We start from the raw sequence: 18,514 nt of genomic DNA, 5'->3' as shown, positions 1-18,514 counted from the left end.
CACTAACAACCTACCTCGTGGGGGACCAGGTCAGAAGCCGACTTGCCCCAGGCCACACAGCTGAGGCGGGGCAACGACAAGGGGCTTTTCCCTGAGCCTGAGACCGAGGCTCCCGGACTCCTGGTGCTGGGGCAACGATCCGCCAATCAAAGGGTCTCTGTCCGGTGGGGGGGGACGAATCGGCCAATCAGAGGGTCCCTGCCAGAAGGCGGAGCCTGCCAATCAGAGGTGCCCGGCAAGGAACGGCGGAAACGATCGAATCTTGTCGGTGGGGGGCGCGCCTTGACATGAAGGGAAGGGAGTGGGAGCCGCGCTTCAGGCTGAGTGCCCCCGTTTCTCAGTTGCCTCAGTTTCCCTGGGAATGAAAAGTGAACGCCCCGGTCCGGGACCGAACAGAAAGGAAAACTGAGGCTGGGAGGTGGGCCCGGGTGGCTGCCTGGCGGAGGCGATGCCCGCACATAGTGGGCGGGGTTTGTCTCGCCCCGCCCCCTGGATCCCGCCCCCGCTCCCGATCGTTCAGCCCCAGAAGTCAGCCCGGCGCGCGGTTGCGGGTGCCGGCTGCTCACAGCTATGGATGCCCCCGGGGCCCCGGGCCCGAATGCGGGCCCGGGCAGGAAGGAGCTGAAGATCGTGATCGTGGGTGACGGTGGCTGCGGCAAGACATCATTGCTTATGGTGTACAGCCAGGGCTCCTTCCCTGAGGTGAGGCCCGCCGGGGGGTTGGTGGGGGTGAGACTGCGGGGCAAACGGGCTTGGGACCACGGGGGGCGACGGACGGCCTTCAGCCTGCGCCTTGAGCCTGGACCCCGGCTCCCCGGCGTCCTGTGCGTAGAGAGGCAGCCGCCACCCCGGGGCGCCCCCTCGGGAATTCCAGAGCCCAGCAGGGTGAGGGGAGCTGAGCTGGATGGGGTGAAGGGGGGCGGCGCAGCTGAGCCCTGCCCCCCCCCGTCGCACCCCTTAAGAACCGGCCGACCCCTTCTCCGACAGCACTACGCCCCATCCGTGTTCGAGAAGTACACGGCCAGCGTGACTGTGGGCAGCAAGGAGGTGACCCTGAACCTATACGATACCGCCGGTGAGTGCGCCTGCGCACCGAGGGTCCCGGGTGCCCGAAGGGTTTCCCCCGCCGGGGCGTCCCCCTCCGGGCATCCCCGCCCACCAGCCGCTGTGGGGCCCTGACATCCCAGCACTCCTGAGGGCCGCGAGGGGCTCTGGCAGGGTGGCCCTGGAGGCTCAGAGGGCCTCAGTCACCCCATATTTGAAAGGAGGGGACTTGAATGAGAAGAGCTCCTGGGCCACCCTGCTAGCACTAATGTGCTGAGAACCCACGGCTTCATTCCTCTCCTGTGGTTCTAGAAAACCGTGGGCATCGCTTCTGCTTCCCATGGTTCCAGGCTTTCGTGTGTTGCGTGCTGTGGTCTCTTAAGATTCTGTGGGCTGCGGATTTGAGTCCCCTGGTGCTAGGATCCTGTGGGCTGAATTTCTGGGTCCTGTGGTTCTAGAATACTCTGGGCTACAGATCAGAGCCTGTGACTCCAGGATTTTGTGGTTGACACTCCTGAGGCTCCAGGGTCCTGTGGACATAAATTCTGAATTCCACACTAATTCTGAGTTCCACACTCCTGGGATTCCATCTGGTACAATACACGGTTCTGGAATTCTGTGGTCGTTTTGAGCCTGTAGTTCTAGGATTCTGGCTACAATTCTGTGTCTTCCTCGTTCCCTGGGAATAAACCAAACACCGAGGAAGGAGCAGAGCTCCCACGTCCAGAATAAGATTCTCTTGGCCACCTGTGGCTCCTAATGCAAGTGGATTTATGCTAATCCTGTCAGTTCTCAGAGACCCTGTTTGGGGAGGGGGTATCCGGCGCTGCCGGGTGGGGGGGGGGGGTAGGGAGGGCTGTTGGGTGGGCTGTTGGGTGTCTGCCCTGTATCAAGGAGCTTCCATCCTGCCCTCAATCCCCTCCTGGGCTGAACCACTGGGGAACAAAGGTCAGGATCTCACCCCACCTCTCTGACTCAATGTTTAGTGACCTGCATGGAACCACGTCATCGGGTGCCCTGTCCCCTGCCAGCCAAGCCTTGTATATGCTAGGGGAAGTCTCCACTAGCCTTGGATGGAGCCAAAATCCAGACATCCCCTAACCGTAGGCAGCCAGTGGCATCTCTTCTTTCCACCGTGCAGAGAATCAGAAAAGGGATTGGCCCATCCCCAGGCTCCTCCTCCATTCCTGATTTCAGCAGCCTTTACTGTATGGTGGGCCCTGCCCTGTAGTGGCTTCTAAGGACCCCCTCTTATTGGTTGAGGGCCCCGAAAATGTCCCCCCCCCAACAACAGGGGCCTGTTTCCAGCCCTGAGAACTGAGAAAGGCAGAGGTTGCTGAGAAACTCCCCCGGGAGCATTGTCGTGAGACCCGTAAAACTTATGGTGTTTCTGGGATACTTTCAGTTTCACATACTTTCTGTCGGGGACCCAGGGAGGGGCAGGCCCGTGAGCCCCACTTTGTGGGTGAGGTGCCAGTTTGCACTCTCCTCTGCCATCCAGGACCTCAGGGCCTCTCCTATCAGATCCCTGGGGTTCACTGTTCATGGAAGCCTCCCCCCTCAGACCCAGCACAGGGACCACTTCTGGTCTTTGTGGCCGCACCCAGAGAAAGATGCTCAAAGAACGTGTTAGGGCCGATTGTGGTGTGGAGGTTCCAGAAGTTTTCTGTTTGGTGTAAAGGACGAACTTGCACTCACAGCTGCTGCAGGAGAGACTGGAGAGGCTCCAGGACGGTCATCAGAGGCACGTGGCCACCACAGCAATGGTGCTCTTCCCACCACATGCTTTGGAGTCAGACCTAGGCTTTGATGCTGGCTCCCCAGCTATGTGTCATCTGGGCCTCAGTTTCCTCAAATGTAATGAGGGCTAACTAAATTAGTCTTGAGAATTAAATTAGATCCATGTGATGTGTAACACGGGGGTCGGTTCTTGGGAAGGGCTAATTGTTGTCATGATTTTTTAAGCCCCCTCCACCCCCGCCTGGCCATTCAGGCTCAGACCCAAGTCCAACCTGTTGGGATTCGAAGGCCTGAAGAGCTCCAGGCTGGCCTCCACCCTGCCCTCCCCGAAGGACCATTGCAAGCAGCAGAGAAACAGAGCTGGGGGTTGAACGACTCAGTGGAGTCCTAGGGAAGTCGATTGGCTTCATGGTCAGCAGGAGAGCCCAGGGATGAATGAATATTCAAGGAGAAAGAAATGTGGCCACTCCTTCTGGGGTGTCCCGCTGTGACCCAGGAAGCCCTGTCACAAGGACCGGGAAGGAGAGACTGGGTCATTCCTTTTCCATGTGCCAGTGCCCAGCACGGTGACTGCGGAATGAATGCAAAAGAGATTGGAGGCAGAGGCTCTCCCGGAGAATGTTCCATGTGATAAAGGCAGTGAGATTGTCTCTACCTGTGGAAGGACAGAGATCAAAAATCAGTGGCAGGAAAGGAGGCCCAGTGGACCAAGTAGAGGGAGACAGTAAGCGGGGGAGGGGAGTGACTGAGCCAGAGACAAGGCTCGTAAAGGTTGTAGACGGTTCTGGAACCTGCTGAGCTAGACCCCGTGGTGGGGGATGGTGGTGCAGAGTGCCATCTTTCCAACTGACCACCGGTGACCAGAGCTATGGAACAGGGTTGGCCCCGGGAGGCCGAATTTCTCCGTACCCAGGACCTGGGCCATAGGGGTCTGCGTGGGAGGCCAGTCTGGCTGCTGGTCTCCATCCTGCGGAAGCAGACGCAGACGCCACAGCAGTGGGAGGGAGGTTGGAGGGGCGACGGAGCTCTCAGTGCTGACGGGAGGGGAGGCAGGCACCGTGAGCTCTTGCCCTACCAGACTCACCTGCTGTGCGCCTGACACCCTCAGAGGCAGGAAGCTGTGGTGCGGTTGGAGGTTTGCTGGGCAGAGGGGAGGCCGAGGCAAGGTGGGATGATAAGACACTGGCTAGGGGTAAAGCTGTCTGGGTCTTGGGGGGGGGGCCCGGGGGCGGGGCGTTCAGGATGGGGTGAGGGTTGCCCGGGGAGGCGGGGAGCTGTGGTCCCCTTCCCAGTCTGAGATGGGAACAGTGAGGTTGGGGACCGACAGAGGAGTTGCTGAGTCAGGGAATCAGGGACCAGGGGGCTAAGATCCAGAAGGCCTGGGGGCTTGAAGAGCTGAAGCCTCCCGTCAGAGTGGCCTCCTAGGCTCCAGGCTGGGCCTGCGCAGCCACTCCTTCCTCTGGGGAGGAAACGCAGGTGGGTGGGGAAGTGGGTTCCTCTTCTGGCAGCTTCCCCTTCTCACACTGCCTGCGCCCCTCCCCTGACCAACGCCCTGGCAGGAGCTGGTAACCACCGGCTCTCTGTGTGTCCCGCGGATATGGGGATCACTGTGGCCCAGGGACACGCTCTTCTCAGCTTAGCTCCAGGCCTTAGAGACCCCTGCCTCTGGAAAGTGACTGACACAACAGAGCTCCTTCCCACAAAGGAAATACTCTCGAATGAGGTGAGAGCCTCACTTGCTCCCTGCCCCACAGCCCCACCAGCTTCAGGAAGATGGGCCACTTTCAAGGGAAGCTGTGGCCCAGAAGACCTTTCCTGGCTACAAACAAATGCATCCCTTGCACGTAACTCCGTGCAGGCCCATCTGCAGAGGCCAGAGTGGGACCCCGGCGTGCTGCTGGACAGGGGACTCGGCCCCTTTAAGTCTTGGCATTAGTGTGCATAAACGGGGAGGGCCAGAGTATCACCTTGTGGCTGGGGGCCCCCTAAATCTTGTGGGTCCAAAGATCTGGGGTTAGATCCCCGCCCAGGCCCCCATCCCCTGGAAGTTTCTGTTTTAACCGTAACCATAGTAGCAGTCCCTCACCTTCGTTCAGCTTTGCTTAGCCTACAAGTCCTTTACGTCCGGTATAGGGGGCAGGGTAAGCATCCCCTCTGCCGGATAACTGAGCTCCAGAGAGGGAAGGAACCCAGGTCATAGAACATGGGTCTGCGTGTAGCTTGATTCTCCTGACTCCTCTGGGAGAGGCGTCTAGGGGGGACACGAGATCAACATGTCCATCTTTTGCAGGCCTGGTCCCCACGGGGAGGTTCCACACTGAATCTTGCGAAAAGTTGAGCCAGGCCCAGTCAAGTCAGGAAGGCAGCCTGGAGGAGGGAGCTAGGATCCAAGCTGGCTGCCCATCCCCTCCTAGGGCCGCTACCCGCTTTCTCTCTCTCTCTCTCAATACCTGTGTTGGCAGCCTTTTGGTCAGGCCTGGGACTTGTAGGGTGAGGACAGCTCCCTAGCCTCTGGAGTGGGCTGAGAGAGAGGCATCCCCCGCCCCCCGCCCCGCCCCAGCAGTCTTACGGAGCTTCTCCTTAGCTGTGCGATCTTAAGGCGACTCACTTCACCTCTCTGTGCATCAGTTTCTGCATCTGTAAATCGCGGCGGCACTCGCCCTACCTTATTAGCGTCATAATGAGGTATGACGGCTTAGTGTAGGCCCTGGGCTTCAAGCGAAGCCGTGAGCGAGCCTAAGAGCCTTCATGGGGGCATTGTGACGTGTGTGGTTGATTGTCACCCCTTTTAGTATTGTTATCAAACTCACCGCTTCTCAAGTACCCGTGTCACAGGTGAGGAAGCCATTCGTACGGAAATGAGGTTGATTCCCAACTGGGAAGTCTGGAGGAGCCTTCCTGGGAGAGTCTGTGGCAGTTTTAGAGTGGCATGGCCCTGGAGTGACCCTAGTGTTGACCGAGTTGGCGCTCCAGCTCACAGGGAACCTGTCTATGACCTTGGAAAAGGTCCCTCTCGGCCTCACGGGCTTCTTACAGGAAGAACTTTCTCGGTCCTGGCTTAGCTCCCCAGGGCGGCTGCTTAAGTGGACACAGGTGACAGAAGTGAAATGCCCTTGCGGGAAACCGGAGAGGTTAGCGTGACACCTTAATCCACACTCATTTGTTCGTTCCTTCACCACTGGCCTGGCGCGGTAACTGTCCTCAGGGGCTTCTGTGTTCATGGGGCAGACAGAGCCAAACCAAAACCCAACGTATGGAAGAATAACAGAGCCATGGTGGGGGGTGGGGCAGCAGTCAAGGGAGCTCTCCTGGAGGAGGTGATATTTCTGCAGACCTGAAGGAAAGGAGGGGGCAAGGCATGCTACCTGGGCAAGAACCTTTTGAAGAGAGATGGGCGAGAGCAGAGGCCCCCGGGGCAGGGGGCAGGCTCAGTCTGACTTCTTCCTCCCGACCCCTGCAGCCGACTTCTGCTGAAATCCTCCCCAGCCCGAGTTACTAAACCCCTGGGCTGTTGCAGCCCTGCTCTCTGCTGCATCAGACGGGAGCGGAAAGGCTTCAGGCAATGAGTAGCCAGGCCTAACTGGACACCTGCCAGGCGTCGGTGATGATTCTTAAGGACAGACAAGGTCCTTTACTCAGTACTCAAGGCACTTACAGGCCCTGGGGAGGCAGGCCCAGGCTGTGGACACCCAGGGCCGGGGACAGATGCTGTGTGGTGAGGGAAGGCCTTGGTCAGGAGGAAGGAAGCCGACAGAGCCCAGGAGGCCCATTTTGCAGCTACTTGTCCACTCCCGCCAGATTTCCAACAGATCAGACATGCACGTCGTAACACCGTAGGGGCCCAGAAGCTATGTTTGCACAATGCAGAACCAACTAGAGCACCGCTGGCTGTCAGCAGCACAGCTCCACCAGGACCCAGACAGACTGGGGCTAAGCCCTGGCTGGGTCACTGGTGCAGTGACCTCAGGGAGATCACTTCTCTGAAGTTCAGTTTCTGTGGAAATGGAAATATTCTTCACTTCCTGTCTAGCCCATCAGGTGATGGCTGTAAGGATTTCTTAACTGTTCATAGGCAGAAGCACTCTAAATGTGTGAAAGCATAAAGTGGAGAAGTAGAGAGAAGACAATTATCTTGAAGAAGGAAATAGTGGACATTCAGTCTGAATGTCTTAAAGTAAAAGGCTAAGAAGGAAAGGGGGGTGGTAAGTAGGGAAAGCATTCCAGGTTGGGGGAGGGGAGCAAGTACAAAGGCCCTGAGGCACAAGAGCTTGGTGGGTTTGAGAAACAGTGAGCAGGGGGTTGGGGGCTGGGATGGGGGGGAGAAAAGGTCAGGGTCTGTGGGTGCCAGGTCATGCGGACCCTTGGGAGATGTTTGGATTTTATACAAAGGACAATAGGGAGCCATTGAAGGTATTCTTCATTTGAGGGGAGAGAGGCAGGATCTTATCTTAGATTCAACCAACTGCCGGGTGGAGAATGGGTTGTTGAGGGGCAGCATGGATCACAGGAGGCCAGTGGTGGCTTGCACAGGGATGGAGCCATGCGGTCCAATAGAACTTTCTGTGTTGATGGGATGTCGGGTATCCACACTGCCTGTTACGGGAGCCACTAGCCCTGTGTTGCAATTAATCACTTGAAATGTAGCTAGTGCAATGGAGAACCTGAATTTTTAATGTTAATTAGTTTAAACAGCCACATGGGGCTAGCAGCTACCCTACCAGACAGCACAGGTCTAGAAAGACATGGACCAAGATTAGGAGAGGGGACAGTTTGGAGGACGCGGGCAAACCTACAGGACACCCCCACTGAGATGTGAACGTGGCCCGTGGGCTGGGTTGGAGCACAGAGTGTGCGGTGGTTGCCCCGGCTGGCTGCCTTTCTCCGCGAGATGATAGAACGCTAGTTCTTAGAAATCTGCAGGCACTGTCCTGGGGTGAAGCCGCTGAACGCGCACAATTACGCTCGCCTGTTCAAGTGTTTACATGGAAGAGGACAAGTGGGACAAAATATAAACACTCAGGAATCTCAGGAAGGGAGTTTGTTTGGTTTTAAAGATTTTATTTATTTATTTGACAGACAGAGATCACAAGTAGGCAGAGAGGCAGGCAGAGAGAGAGAGAGGAAGGGAAGCAGGCTCCCTGCCGAGCAGAGAGCCCGATGCAGGGCTCGATCCCAGGACCCTGAGACCATGACCTGAGCCAAAGGCAGAGGCTTAACCCACTGAGCCACCCAGGCGCCCCAGGAAGGGAGTTCTTGGCACCCTTTTTGCAACATTTCTCTAAGTTTGAAATTGCCAACGTAAAAAAATTACTTAAAGGCATTAAAAAAAAAAAGCATTAAAAAACCACACCCAGCCTTGGTGGCTGATTGAGTGGTACGTGGAGGGGCCCGGCACCAGCCGTCCCCCCCACCACTCTCCTCCTGGGGTTCACAGAAGGGCAGGAGGAATTGAACCCAAGGCCAGGCCTCTGGGCCTGGGGGTGCCCTCCCAGATCCTGCAGTGGCCTGGTCGTGCCCCAGCCCCAAACCTTCTTCTGGGAGGGAGCTGATCTGGCCTGAGTCTGTTCTCTTCCACCTGCGCGCCAGGGCAAGCTGGGGGATTGGGGAGGGGGGTGGCCGTAATTGCCAAGGACATAATTGCTAGCAGTTTCTCCAGCTTCTCCTGATTACCCTGTAATCAGACCTGGTTCTGAGCCCTGCCTGGGTTTTATCTCCTCTTATCTTTGCTACTGTGGGCTGCCCCCTCTGTTTTACAGAGGAGCAAACCCAGGTCTTAGAGACAGAGCCCAGACTCAGGTGGACAAGGAGGGGGTGCCTCCCTGACCCCTACCTCCTCTCCCATTCCAGGGCAGGAAGATTATGACCGGCTTCGGCCCCTGTCCTATCAGAATACCCACCTCGTGCTCATCTGCTATGACGTCATGAACCCCACCAGCTATGACAATGTCCTAATCAAGGTGAGGCCCGGGACGCAGCCAGCCTGTCTCGGGGGTGGGGCCCCCGAATCTGGCCTTAGCCCTGAGGCCTGCCCTCTCCCTCCGCAGTGGTTCCCTGAGGTGACACATTTCTGCCGTGGGACCCCCATGGTGCTCATTGGCTGCAAGACAGACCTGCGGAAAGACAAGGAGCAGCTTCGGAAGCTCCGGGCGGCCCAGCTGGAGCCCATCACCTACATGCAGGTCAGGAAGGGGTCCCCCACCCCCACCTCATTTAATTCTTACAATCCCGGGGCTCGGGCTGTTCCCATCCCCTGTCACACAGGGGAGAAACGGAGAACCAGAGAGACAAGGTTGAGAGGGACACGACTGACCCGCAGCGGAGCCAAGACCCTGTCCCACCTGCCGCACGGGACTGGAGAGGCAGGCTTTGCTCGAGAGCCCGGCTCCCCTAGCCTTGAGGGTCGTGGGCAAAACCAAACCCTGCGGCTTTTCTGGGTGAGGCGTGGGACAAGAAAAGGAACACAAAGGAAAACTAGTAAGAAAGTTTAATAAAAAGGAATAAGCATTAATAAAAGTAAATTTTGGAAGAAGAGCTAGTTCTTACTGTCCTCGCCAGCTCCGCTGCTTGGATGGAGCTTGTGGGAAGGGGCAAGGAGGGGGAATGGAGGAAGCCCTTTGTGTCGGAGGCCTCTAACTCTTGTCACAGGCCTGGCGCGCACAGAGGCCCGGCGTCGGGACGCAGCCCCCTCTCCGCCTGAGGTGGTGGTGGGGATGTGGGGCCAATGGGGAGGGCAGGGTAGAGGCCAGGCTGGGGCTTCTCCGCTGCAGTCCTTGGGCCACACCACAGGCCCTTCCGTTCCATCCACAAACACTGCTGGGGACTGGGCCTGGGGTGGGGGAAGGGCCTAGACCTTTGCCCCACTTTGGAGAGTCCCCAAAGCCAGCTCCAAGTTCCCAGATCCATGGGGGGCTGTCAGGAGGTGCCCCGTGCTCCGGGCTCATCTAATGCCAGCCCCTCCCTCCAACCCAGGGCCAGAGCGCCTGCGAACAGATCCGAGCCGCCCTCTACCTGGAATGTTCTGCCAAGTTTCGGGAGAATGTGGAAGACGTCTTCCGAGCGGCGGCCAAGGTTGCCCTCAATGCGCTGAAGAAAGCACAGCGGCAGAAACGCCCGTTGTGCCTGCTGCTCTGACCCCTCCGGGCAGGGCACACAGCCCTCATGGCAAGACTGACAGGGCCTAGGCTGCTAGGCCCGGACTGTACCCCAAGATCCTGCTCTGTCCCCAGCTTTCCAATGGCACTTTGAGTTAGGGGTCTCCGTGTGTCTGGAGCCTGTGGCTAGACTTTTAGAACATTCTGGAGATCTCTCCTTTCCCAGCTGGGGCTCTGGCCAGGAACTCACCTCAGGGTTCCCACGCCTGCAAGGAGGTGGGTGAGGGTCCCAGACTCAGTCCCTCTGTCCCCTAGAACCAGCATTTGTCCCTAGGACGCGAGAGTACACAGCCTCCCCCCAGCCATGTGTGTCCCCCTTTGCACACCCGCTAGGTCCTGAGAACCTATGCTTGAAACAGCCGCCTCTGGTACGTGCGTGGATAAATGTGGATTTGTCAGCGCTCCACACGGCCCCCCACCAAGCCCGCCGCTCCTGCGTCACCCGCCTCCCTGGGCTCCTGAGATAGGCACGGCTGCTTCCTCCAGCTTCTGGCTTCCTTCCTCCAGGAACGTGGGGGCCACAGTGGGATGGGGACTTATCGGGACAGCGCATGCACCAGCCCCGGACATGGGGGCTGGCACCGGCCCCTACCCCTACCCCTCACCCCCACCGCCCCCCAGGACTTCAGTCTTAACCTTCGGCTCGGCTGCCATCTTCCCAGAGCTGGGTGCACATGCCCAAGGGGGAGAAGAGACTTTCTCAAGAAGCAAAAGGTACCCTGGCCCACCCACCCAAGCCCTGCTCCAGGGCGCCTCACCTGCAACCCCCCCCCCCCCCCCACAGCCAGAAACTCAAGACAAAGAGTGACATCAGCTGCTAGTGATTGTGGGCAAGTCACTTCTCTCTGCAGACTGTTTCCCTATCTGCAAAAGGACAGCACTGACTCATGTTAATAGTCATCACGCTGCTTCCTGTCCCTCACAGCCTCCACTGCTGCCACGCTGAGACTATCCTGGCCTCCTGCAAGAACACGCAACCCCCGGCTGTAGAGTCACTGAACTTTCTGGAAGGTCTGGGGCCAGGAGTTTTTAAACAAGTGCGCCAGGTGATTCTAATGCCCTGGAGAAGGAGAGCTGCTTACTTCCTGGGTGAGCTACAGGTCCGTGTTACTGAACCTGGGATGATGGCTTGAGGGGGCTCCTGCCCCCTCAAGCCATCCCAGGGATCTCCTGCCTCAGCCCCCACTAAGCCTAAGCCTCTGAAGTCAGCTGCTGGAGAGAGAGAGAGACAGAGAGACAGGGAGAGAGACTCCTGTACCCCATCCCACCGCACCCCACACTGGTTCCCCAAGGCCTCATGGACAAGTGATGGTATAGGGCGGCGGTTAGCAAACCATACTCTGTGGACCAAATCTGGCAGCTGTGTGTTTTTGTAAATAAAGTTTTGTTGAGACTCAGCCACACCCATTTATTTAGGTGTTAGTGGCTTTGGCCCTACAGCTGCTGCTGAGGGAAATGGGGACCAGTTATCTGGCCCTTTACAGAAGACGCTTGCCGACTCATTAGTCTCAGGAAAACCCAGGTGCCTCAGGGCCAGACGGAAGACCCAAAGGAGTGAGAGGGCAGGTACGAAAGGGAGCGGTGGGTGTGCGGCACCCAGAAAGCAAGCACCCCATCCTAAGCAGGGAGCTAGCCCAGTCCAGAGTTTTCCATTTGTCTAAGGAAAGTAGAAATCTGGGTTGTTATGCAGACTCTTACTGGGGTGGAAAAGAAATTTCTTAAAAATGTAACAGTTCAAAAAGCACAAACTCCTCTGGGGGCCCAAGCAGGACTGGGGGTGCCGGCTGTGAACTCCGCCCAGAGGACCCGTAGGGAGGTAGTTAAGGGGAGCTGAGACCCGTGTGTGGGAGAGAGGGCTGCAGCTCGTGGGGGGAGCGGGGGCAGAACATTCCCCCAAGCCTGCCGGCTTCTTCACCCTCGCCTCAAATACAGAATCGGACACAAGGTACCCAGCGGGTTTGTCCTGACCTCCCAAGTGCCACCTGGAAGGGAGCCTGCTCAGACTCTCTCCACCGCATTCCAGAACCTGAGGGGAAGGGAGGGAAAGTGGGGAGGGAGGGTGAACTCTACGATGGCCTGAGTCTCAGCCAGCGCCGAAGTGCGGGTCCCACTCTGAGAACTCGCTGCAAGGATTCCGGGAAGTGGGCTGAGGGGTGGAGGTCAGGAAGCCAAACGCAAGTGTCAAAAAAAAAAAAATCACCTCCAACGGGATGCCGAGGCTGGGGCGCCCTCTGGTGGTCACAGAGAACCATCCCGCCTCCGGCCCACGCGGGTGGGAGCGTGGGGCCAAGCCCAGGGGGAGGAAGGGCAGCTGTCCCCGGGTGCCCGGCAGCCTGGGAACCGCAAAGAGCACAAGGCACAGACAGACAGTGGTTCTCTGAGAACTTAAATACCCCCACCGCAGAGCAGCGGCGGCCAGGAGAGCTTACAGCAGAAGCGGTGGGCCCCGGGGGCGGGAGGTTCCACAGGACGCCCGGGGCTTTCCTTCCACCCACTGGGGATCCGTAAGGAGCCGGTTGGCACCCCAGCGAGGCACATCCAGACCCCAACCTGAGGGGCTCCCTGAGGCTTTCGGCCACCCCACCCCAGGAAGACTGACCCAGGCTCCACCGTAGCCAAGAGGGCAGCGCGGGAAGACTGCGGGCTCCGGGGCAGTCGGGAGGAGGCCGTGGTGAATAGGTCATAAATAGGGAGGCTGGGGCAGGCGAACGTTGTACGGACAGGCAGGGCTCACGTTCCTCTGGTCCGCCAGGGACCAGGACCTTGACCCGCCTCCCCGCCATGCGCTGGCCCCCGAGCTGGCTGCTGCCAGTGGCCACAGACCCCGTGAGGAGAACTGGGCGGCAATGGGGCCGGCTGGAAGCCCCTGCAGTCTTCAACCCCCCATGGGGGGGGCGGGGGGGGGCGCACAGGTCCCTTGGTTCACAGCTTCTTCCCCTTGTTTCTGTTCTTCTGAAGTTTCGCGTGCACGACTTTGAGTGTGGTCAGGAAATTGCCCAGGAAGAGGACGAGGAAGGTGAGCGCCAACACGAACACCTGGGCAGGGGCGTGCAGGGCGTCAGGGGAAGGGGTGGCAGGGGGAGGAGAGGAAAGGAAGAAAAGGTTGAGTCAGCTCTGGTCAGCTCGCTGCTGAGACACCTCTCTGGCCAACCACACCCCCCTCCCCGCTCCCCACCCCCACCCCCTGCCCCCTGACCTTGCAAGCCCTTAGCACAAGCCACTGGCAAGCTGCAGAGTTCCCACAGCAGAAAGCAGAGATCTGGGCTAACTGCGTGGGAAGGTGTCTCCTCTGGCAGCCGCACAGCATTCAGTAGGGTTCTCAGATACTTGGGGGTCCCTGGCTTCCGGAATTCCCTCCCACAGTCTCTCAGGCCCCAGTGGCAGGGAGCTCTGGGCACAGGGCCCCATGGTGGGGAGCGAAGGGGTAGCTGAGGAATTCTCTCCAAGCTAGCCCAGGCTTCCCCAGGACCCCCCCCCCATCCCACAGCCACAGGCACATGCACACGCCTGCGCGTGCATACACACACACACACACACACACACACACACACACACCCCGACCCCATACCTGCCATTCTCTGCATTCCTCGTGGCTGGAGAGCTCAAACAACGTGACGGCATTGTAGAGCTGCCAGAACTGGAAAGAGGGGAGGCAGGCAACACTTATCCCCAACGGATTCCCACAGACACCCATGTGGGGAAGCCCTGGGAGTGGACCAGGTCTCCCAGCTTCTGGTATCAACTGTCCTATGACACTGAGAGCCCTCCCAAATGAAACTGGGGCACCCTAGGCCAGAGCAGCCTAAAAATCTGGGGCTCAGCATGCTGGTGCTGAGAGCCATTTCTGGCTCCTGCCTGCGGCCCAGGACCCAGGGGCTATCTCTGCCCCAGAACTCAGTGGGGCCAGCTCAGGGTTGGCTGGTGAATGCGGGAGACGCCTGAGGGCCTTTTGTTCCCAGGGGTCAGCCCAGAACAGGGGATACCCACAAATTCCTGGGGACTCACATGGCCACAGAACAGGAAAGGCAGGAGGAAGGTGAGGCCCCGCCACATCCAGGACTGGAATCCTTCTGTGGAGACGAAAGAGGAAGTGAAGGGCCGGTGTGAGGGGGTTCATTTGCCCCCACAGCCCCACCAAGCGCCTACTGCCTAGCCATGCCAGTCCCCCGAGATTAGCCACGTGGGACGGGGTGGGGGGGCAGCCCTCACCTGTCATCAGTGTGTGAGCACTCAAGTATGAAAATCGCCCAGAGACCGTGCACAACACCCGTCACGCGGCCTGACCGCTCTCACGCCTCAAGTCATCACAAACTCACAGGGCTTGACAACGCTTCCAGAAAGCTGACGGGCCAGGCACCGGTTTTTGATAATGTCTTTGATCTGCACGGGGTTTTGCATTTTATAATGGACCTCTGCACCTATCATTTCAAGTGAGTCTTGACAAAGTCGGGCCTACTGGGCAGAGTAATTCGGTAGAAATGACCATCTCAAAAGATTTGAGAATTTTATTAGTTTCCTGTGAAAGTTAAGACTCCTCCAAGTTAAGAGTTAAGAAACTCTTTAGAAAGTTAAGAGTTCTCCAAGCTCTTCTGACTGGGCACTCGACCCGTGAGTTAAAGAAGTTGAGCACAGGGGTGCTGGGGTGGCTCAGTAGATTGAGTGACTGACTCTTGATTTCAGCTCAGGTCATGACCTTAAGGTCCTGAGATCAAGCCCCATGTCAGGCTCCAAGCTGGGCATACAGCCTGCTTAAGATTTTCTCTCTCCCTCTCTGACCCTCCCCATTGGGTTCTCTTGCTCTCTTTCTCTAAAAAAAAAATATATATATATATATATATATATATATATATATTTACATATATGTATATTATATATAAAAGTTAAGCACACATTCCCAATGCATCTCTCTACATATTTATATGTAGCCATATTTTTTTAATTACTATTTTTTTATTCATTTGACAGAGATCTCAAGTAGGCAGAGAAGCAGGCAGAGAGAGAGGGGGAAGCAGGCTCCCCGCTGAGCAGAGAGCCCAATGTGGGGCTCGGTCCCAGGACCCTGAGATCATGACCTGAGCTAAAGGCAGAGGCTTAGCCACTGAGCCACCCAGGTGCCCCGATACATAGCCGTATTATTTTTTAAGTAGGCTCCATGCCCAGCGGAGAGCCCAACTCATGACCCTGAGATCAAGACCTGAGTTGAGATCAAGAATCAGATGCTTAACAGACTGAGCCACCTGTGCCCATATATGTAGGCATATTACACAAATTATACATGCACAACATAATGCATATATAATTACTTGTATTACAAAGCACAGACCAAAAAATAGGCCTTTAAAAAGGATAAGACAGGGGCGCCTGGGTGGCTCAGTGGTTTAAGCCGCTGCCTTCGGCTCAGGTCATGATCTCGCGTCCCGGGATCGAGTCCCACATCGGGCTCTCTGCTCAGCAGGGAGCCTGCTTCCTCCTCTCTCTCCCTCTGCCTGCTTCTCTGCCTACTTGTGATCTCTGTCTGTCAAATAAATAAATAAAATCTTTTAAAAAAAAAAAAAAAAAAAAAGGATAAGACATGGGGTGCCTGGGTGGCTCAGTTGGTTAGGCAACTGCCTTTGGATCAGGTCATGATCCCAGGGTCCTGGGATAGAATCCCGTCCCGTGTCAGGGAGGAGTCTGCTTCTCCCTCTCCCTCTGCCTGCTGCTCTGCCTGCTTGTGCTCCCTCTCTCTCTCTCTCTCTATCAAATAAATAAATAAAATTTTTTAAAATAAATAAATGAATAAATAAATAAATAGGATAAGGCGGAAGCCAGCATGGAGGCCTGGCACACAGCTGGCCACAAGCTTGTCGACTGAAACAGAATCCACAATGAATTATGAAAAGCAACTCAGGTAAAGGGCGGCAGCCCAGGCGTTGTGTGGTAGGTGCTGTTATGTTCTTACTGGCTCATGCTCCCGGGGCGGTGAGTAGCGGTGAGGTCTGGGGGAGCAGGGAGGGGCCAGTACTTGTCCCCACCTTCCATCCCCTCCCCAGGCTGGGGGCTACTCACCCACTGTGAGGTCCAGATGATTCCTCTCCCCCAGGGCACGCAACCGGTAGAGGCAGCCTCTCTGGTAATAATATTGCAGGAACTGGACACAGCCTATAGGGGGAGCACAGCGCTCGGCTCAGGGCCCAGAGGACTAGATGCCAGCACAGCATACACACATGCACACGCATGGGTCTTCACAGCCCAGGGGGCGCCCTCTCTCACCCCAACACACACACACACACAAACACACACACACTTCAGCCTGAACCTACTTTATCCCTTCCCCAGAATACAATGAGAGCAGGTTATCTGAAGACCCAACTAAGCACCCATGAGATTAGAAACTTCTAGAGCAGATGCTTGCTGGAATGGTGGCACCGTGCCGGGAGCTGTGTCTAATGCCAAGATGGCAAGAGACACTTTCATACAATGGGATACTTAGTCGTTACCAAAAATGAGGTAGAATTCTGTGTCTTGACATAGAAAATACCCTTCGTTATTGTTAAAAAATAAAGAGGTTATAAGCAAAGCTCTGTGGACAAAGGGATCCCATATTTATAGACAACATAATGAAGTACATAAGCATATATAAATCAAACTGAAAGGACATAGATCAATCAACAGTGATCACTCCTAAGGGTGAGATTATACTTAATTTTCATTCTTGCCTTTACAGATTCGAATTTGTTGGCAGGGTTTTATTTAAAAATTAATTGTACTTTTTGAGTCAGTAATACGTACACAATAAAATTCAAAGGGAACAAACTAACACTTGGCAAAAAACAAAACTCTCTTTCTGTCCCTATCCCCCACTATCCAAGCTCCCCCTTCTCAGAGGGGACCCTTAGGACTGGTTTACTGTATATAAAACCCAGAGCTAATCTTTTTTTTTTTTTTTTTAAGATTTTATTTTTAAGCTACCTCTATACCCAACGTGAGGCTTGAACTTACAACCCCAAGCTCAAGAGACATTTGCTCTACCGACTAAGTCAGCCAGGAGCCCCAATCTAGAGCTATTCTTAAATGAGAAAAAGAACATATACTTTATTTCCATTTTGAGGTAGTGTCCCCAACACCACTTAGATCCCGAAAGTCACCACTGGTCCCCAGCTGTGACACAGGGAAGAAAAGGCAGCAGTGGGGGTTCCTGAAGGTGGGGATAATCAGGCTGTCCCTCCCCTAGGACTGGGTGGTGATCTCGGGGCAGAGAGCTCTTTGCTGGATTTCTGGGACCATCCCCTGCCCCAAGCTCCCTTCAACACTAGACACACCCCTCACAAGGGAAGAGGGATGACAGAGGCCTCCATCAGCGAAAGACCTGGAAACTGGAAACCGGAAACCACACCCCCTCCCCTGAATCCAGGCAAGAGGCACTCACTCTGAAAAATGGAAAACGCTAAAAACTGATTACGAAACTTCTGATAAATCAGTCCGTTGGGCCTGCGGAGAAGTGGGGAAAGCAAAGGTGAGGTGAGCTGTGAAATCAGACATCCATCCCTGCCCCTCTCCACTCCAGCCAAGAGAGAGGAAAAGCTTTTAATTAAAAAAAAAATATTTAAGGGGCGCCTGGGTGGCTCAGTGGTTTGGGCTGCTGCCTTCGGCTCGGGTCATGATCTCAGGGTCCTGGGATCGAGCCCTGCATCGGGCTCTCTGCTCCGCAGGAAGCCTGCTTCCCTCTCTCTCTCTCTCTCTCTCTCTCTCTCTGCCTGCCTCTCTGCCTACTTGTGATCTCTGTCTGTCAAATAAATAAATAAAATCTTTAAAAAAAAAAAATTTAAGTAATCTCTACACCTAATGTGGGGTTCGAACTCCCGACCCCGAGATCAAGAGTCGCACGGTCCAACAACTGAACCAGCCAGGTGCCCTCAGAAGAAAAGCTTTTACAATTAAAGGGAGGTCCCTGATTTCTGTCCTTCTTCAGCAGCAGTGTCCCTGGGGCTGGACCCGATCACTTTCGTCATTGCTTTTAACCCCGTTCTAGAAGCAGGGGGGCCAGTATCATCATTCTGACGCCTAAGTTCTCACTGATCTCCACTCTCTCCGTCTGCCTCCTTTCGAGCTTCATCCCTGTAATTCTTTCTGTCCATTGCTCCCTATCACCTCTGTCCCAGCAGGCAGGCCACCCCGACATCCCCAGAAACCCCAGAAACCCCCAGCTGGCTTGGGGGATCCCTGTGGCCCAGTTGAAAGCCCACGCTTTCCTTCTTGGCCTAAAAGCCAGCCCATGCTAGGAGCCTCAAAGGTGTCCCTCACCCACCACCAGCTCCCCATTCACAGGTCCCCATGAGACACTCACCAGGTCAGCATCACTCCAGAGAGGAACGTGGACACGTAGTGGTGAGACACCCACCAGCCTTTAATTCTTGGAGATAAGAGAAGGAAAGGGGGTTCAGGTGGGGAGGGAAACACAGGTGGCTCTTGCTTCCCAGACTATGAGTGTATCGGCTACTCTGCGGGCCTCCAGCCAAGACACAGGCCCAAGCCATGATTTTTCCCTCTCCTTTGTCCTCCAGAGATGCACGATCACATGTAAACCACCCACAGATTGG

At 56.1% G+C, this 18,514-nt stretch overlaps 2 protein-coding genes across 2 annotated transcripts in view; one reads left to right on the top strand and one right to left on the bottom strand.

The window, feature by feature from the left end:
• Nucleotides 1–279: 279 nt before the first annotated feature.
• On the top strand, nucleotides 280–11,332 carry RHOF (ras homolog family member F, filopodia associated). The gene is made up of 5 exons (XM_032310562.1): nucleotides 280–702; nucleotides 988–1,075; nucleotides 8,632–8,741; nucleotides 8,829–8,963; nucleotides 9,754–11,332. Exons 1-5 carry the CDS (start codon nucleotides 571–573, stop codon nucleotides 9,913–9,915), a joined length of 627 nt encoding a protein of 208 aa, XP_032166453.1. The 5' UTR covers nucleotides 280–570; the 3' UTR covers nucleotides 9,916–11,332.
• Nucleotides 11,331–18,514, bottom strand: part of TMEM120B (transmembrane protein 120B) — a 44,796-nt gene continuing 37,612 nt past the window's right edge. The window contains exons 7-12 of the mRNA XM_032310560.1: nucleotides 18,262–18,327; nucleotides 17,344–17,405; nucleotides 15,984–16,076; nucleotides 13,941–14,005; nucleotides 13,504–13,572; nucleotides 11,331–12,971 (exon numbers count right to left, since the gene is read on the bottom strand). Coding sequence (XP_032166451.1) covers nucleotides 12,858–12,971; nucleotides 13,504–13,572; nucleotides 13,941–14,005; nucleotides 15,984–16,076; nucleotides 17,344–17,405; nucleotides 18,262–18,327 — 469 coding nt within the window. The 3' untranslated portion in view covers nucleotides 11,331–12,857. The remainder of the gene's footprint in view (nucleotides 12,972–13,503; nucleotides 13,573–13,940; nucleotides 14,006–15,983; nucleotides 16,077–17,343; nucleotides 17,406–18,261; nucleotides 18,328–18,514) is intronic.

This window comes from Mustela erminea, chromosome 13 (genome assembly GCF_009829155.1).
Source record: "Mustela erminea isolate mMusErm1 chromosome 13, mMusErm1.Pri, whole genome shotgun sequence".
NCBI classification, from domain to species: Eukaryota; Metazoa; Chordata; class Mammalia; order Carnivora; family Mustelidae; genus Mustela; species Mustela erminea.
This window is presented reverse-complemented; position numbering and strand designations above follow the sequence as displayed.

What these genes read in the sequence shown, in the direction of transcription:
- RHOF (XM_032310562.1), top strand. Translation starts at nt 571, where the DNA reads ATGGATGCCCCCGGGGCCCCGGGCCCGAATGCGGGCCCGGGCAGGAAG. An exon ending in GCCAGGGCTCCTTCCCTGAG is followed by an intron (nt 703 to 987) that starts GTGAGGCCCGCC and finishes CTTCTCCGACAG; the next exon opens with CACTACGCCCCATCCGTGTT. An exon ending in GAACCTATACGATACCGCCG is followed by an intron (nt 1,076 to 8,631) that starts GTGAGTGCGCCT and finishes CTCCCATTCCAG; the next exon opens with GGCAGGAAGATTATGACCGG.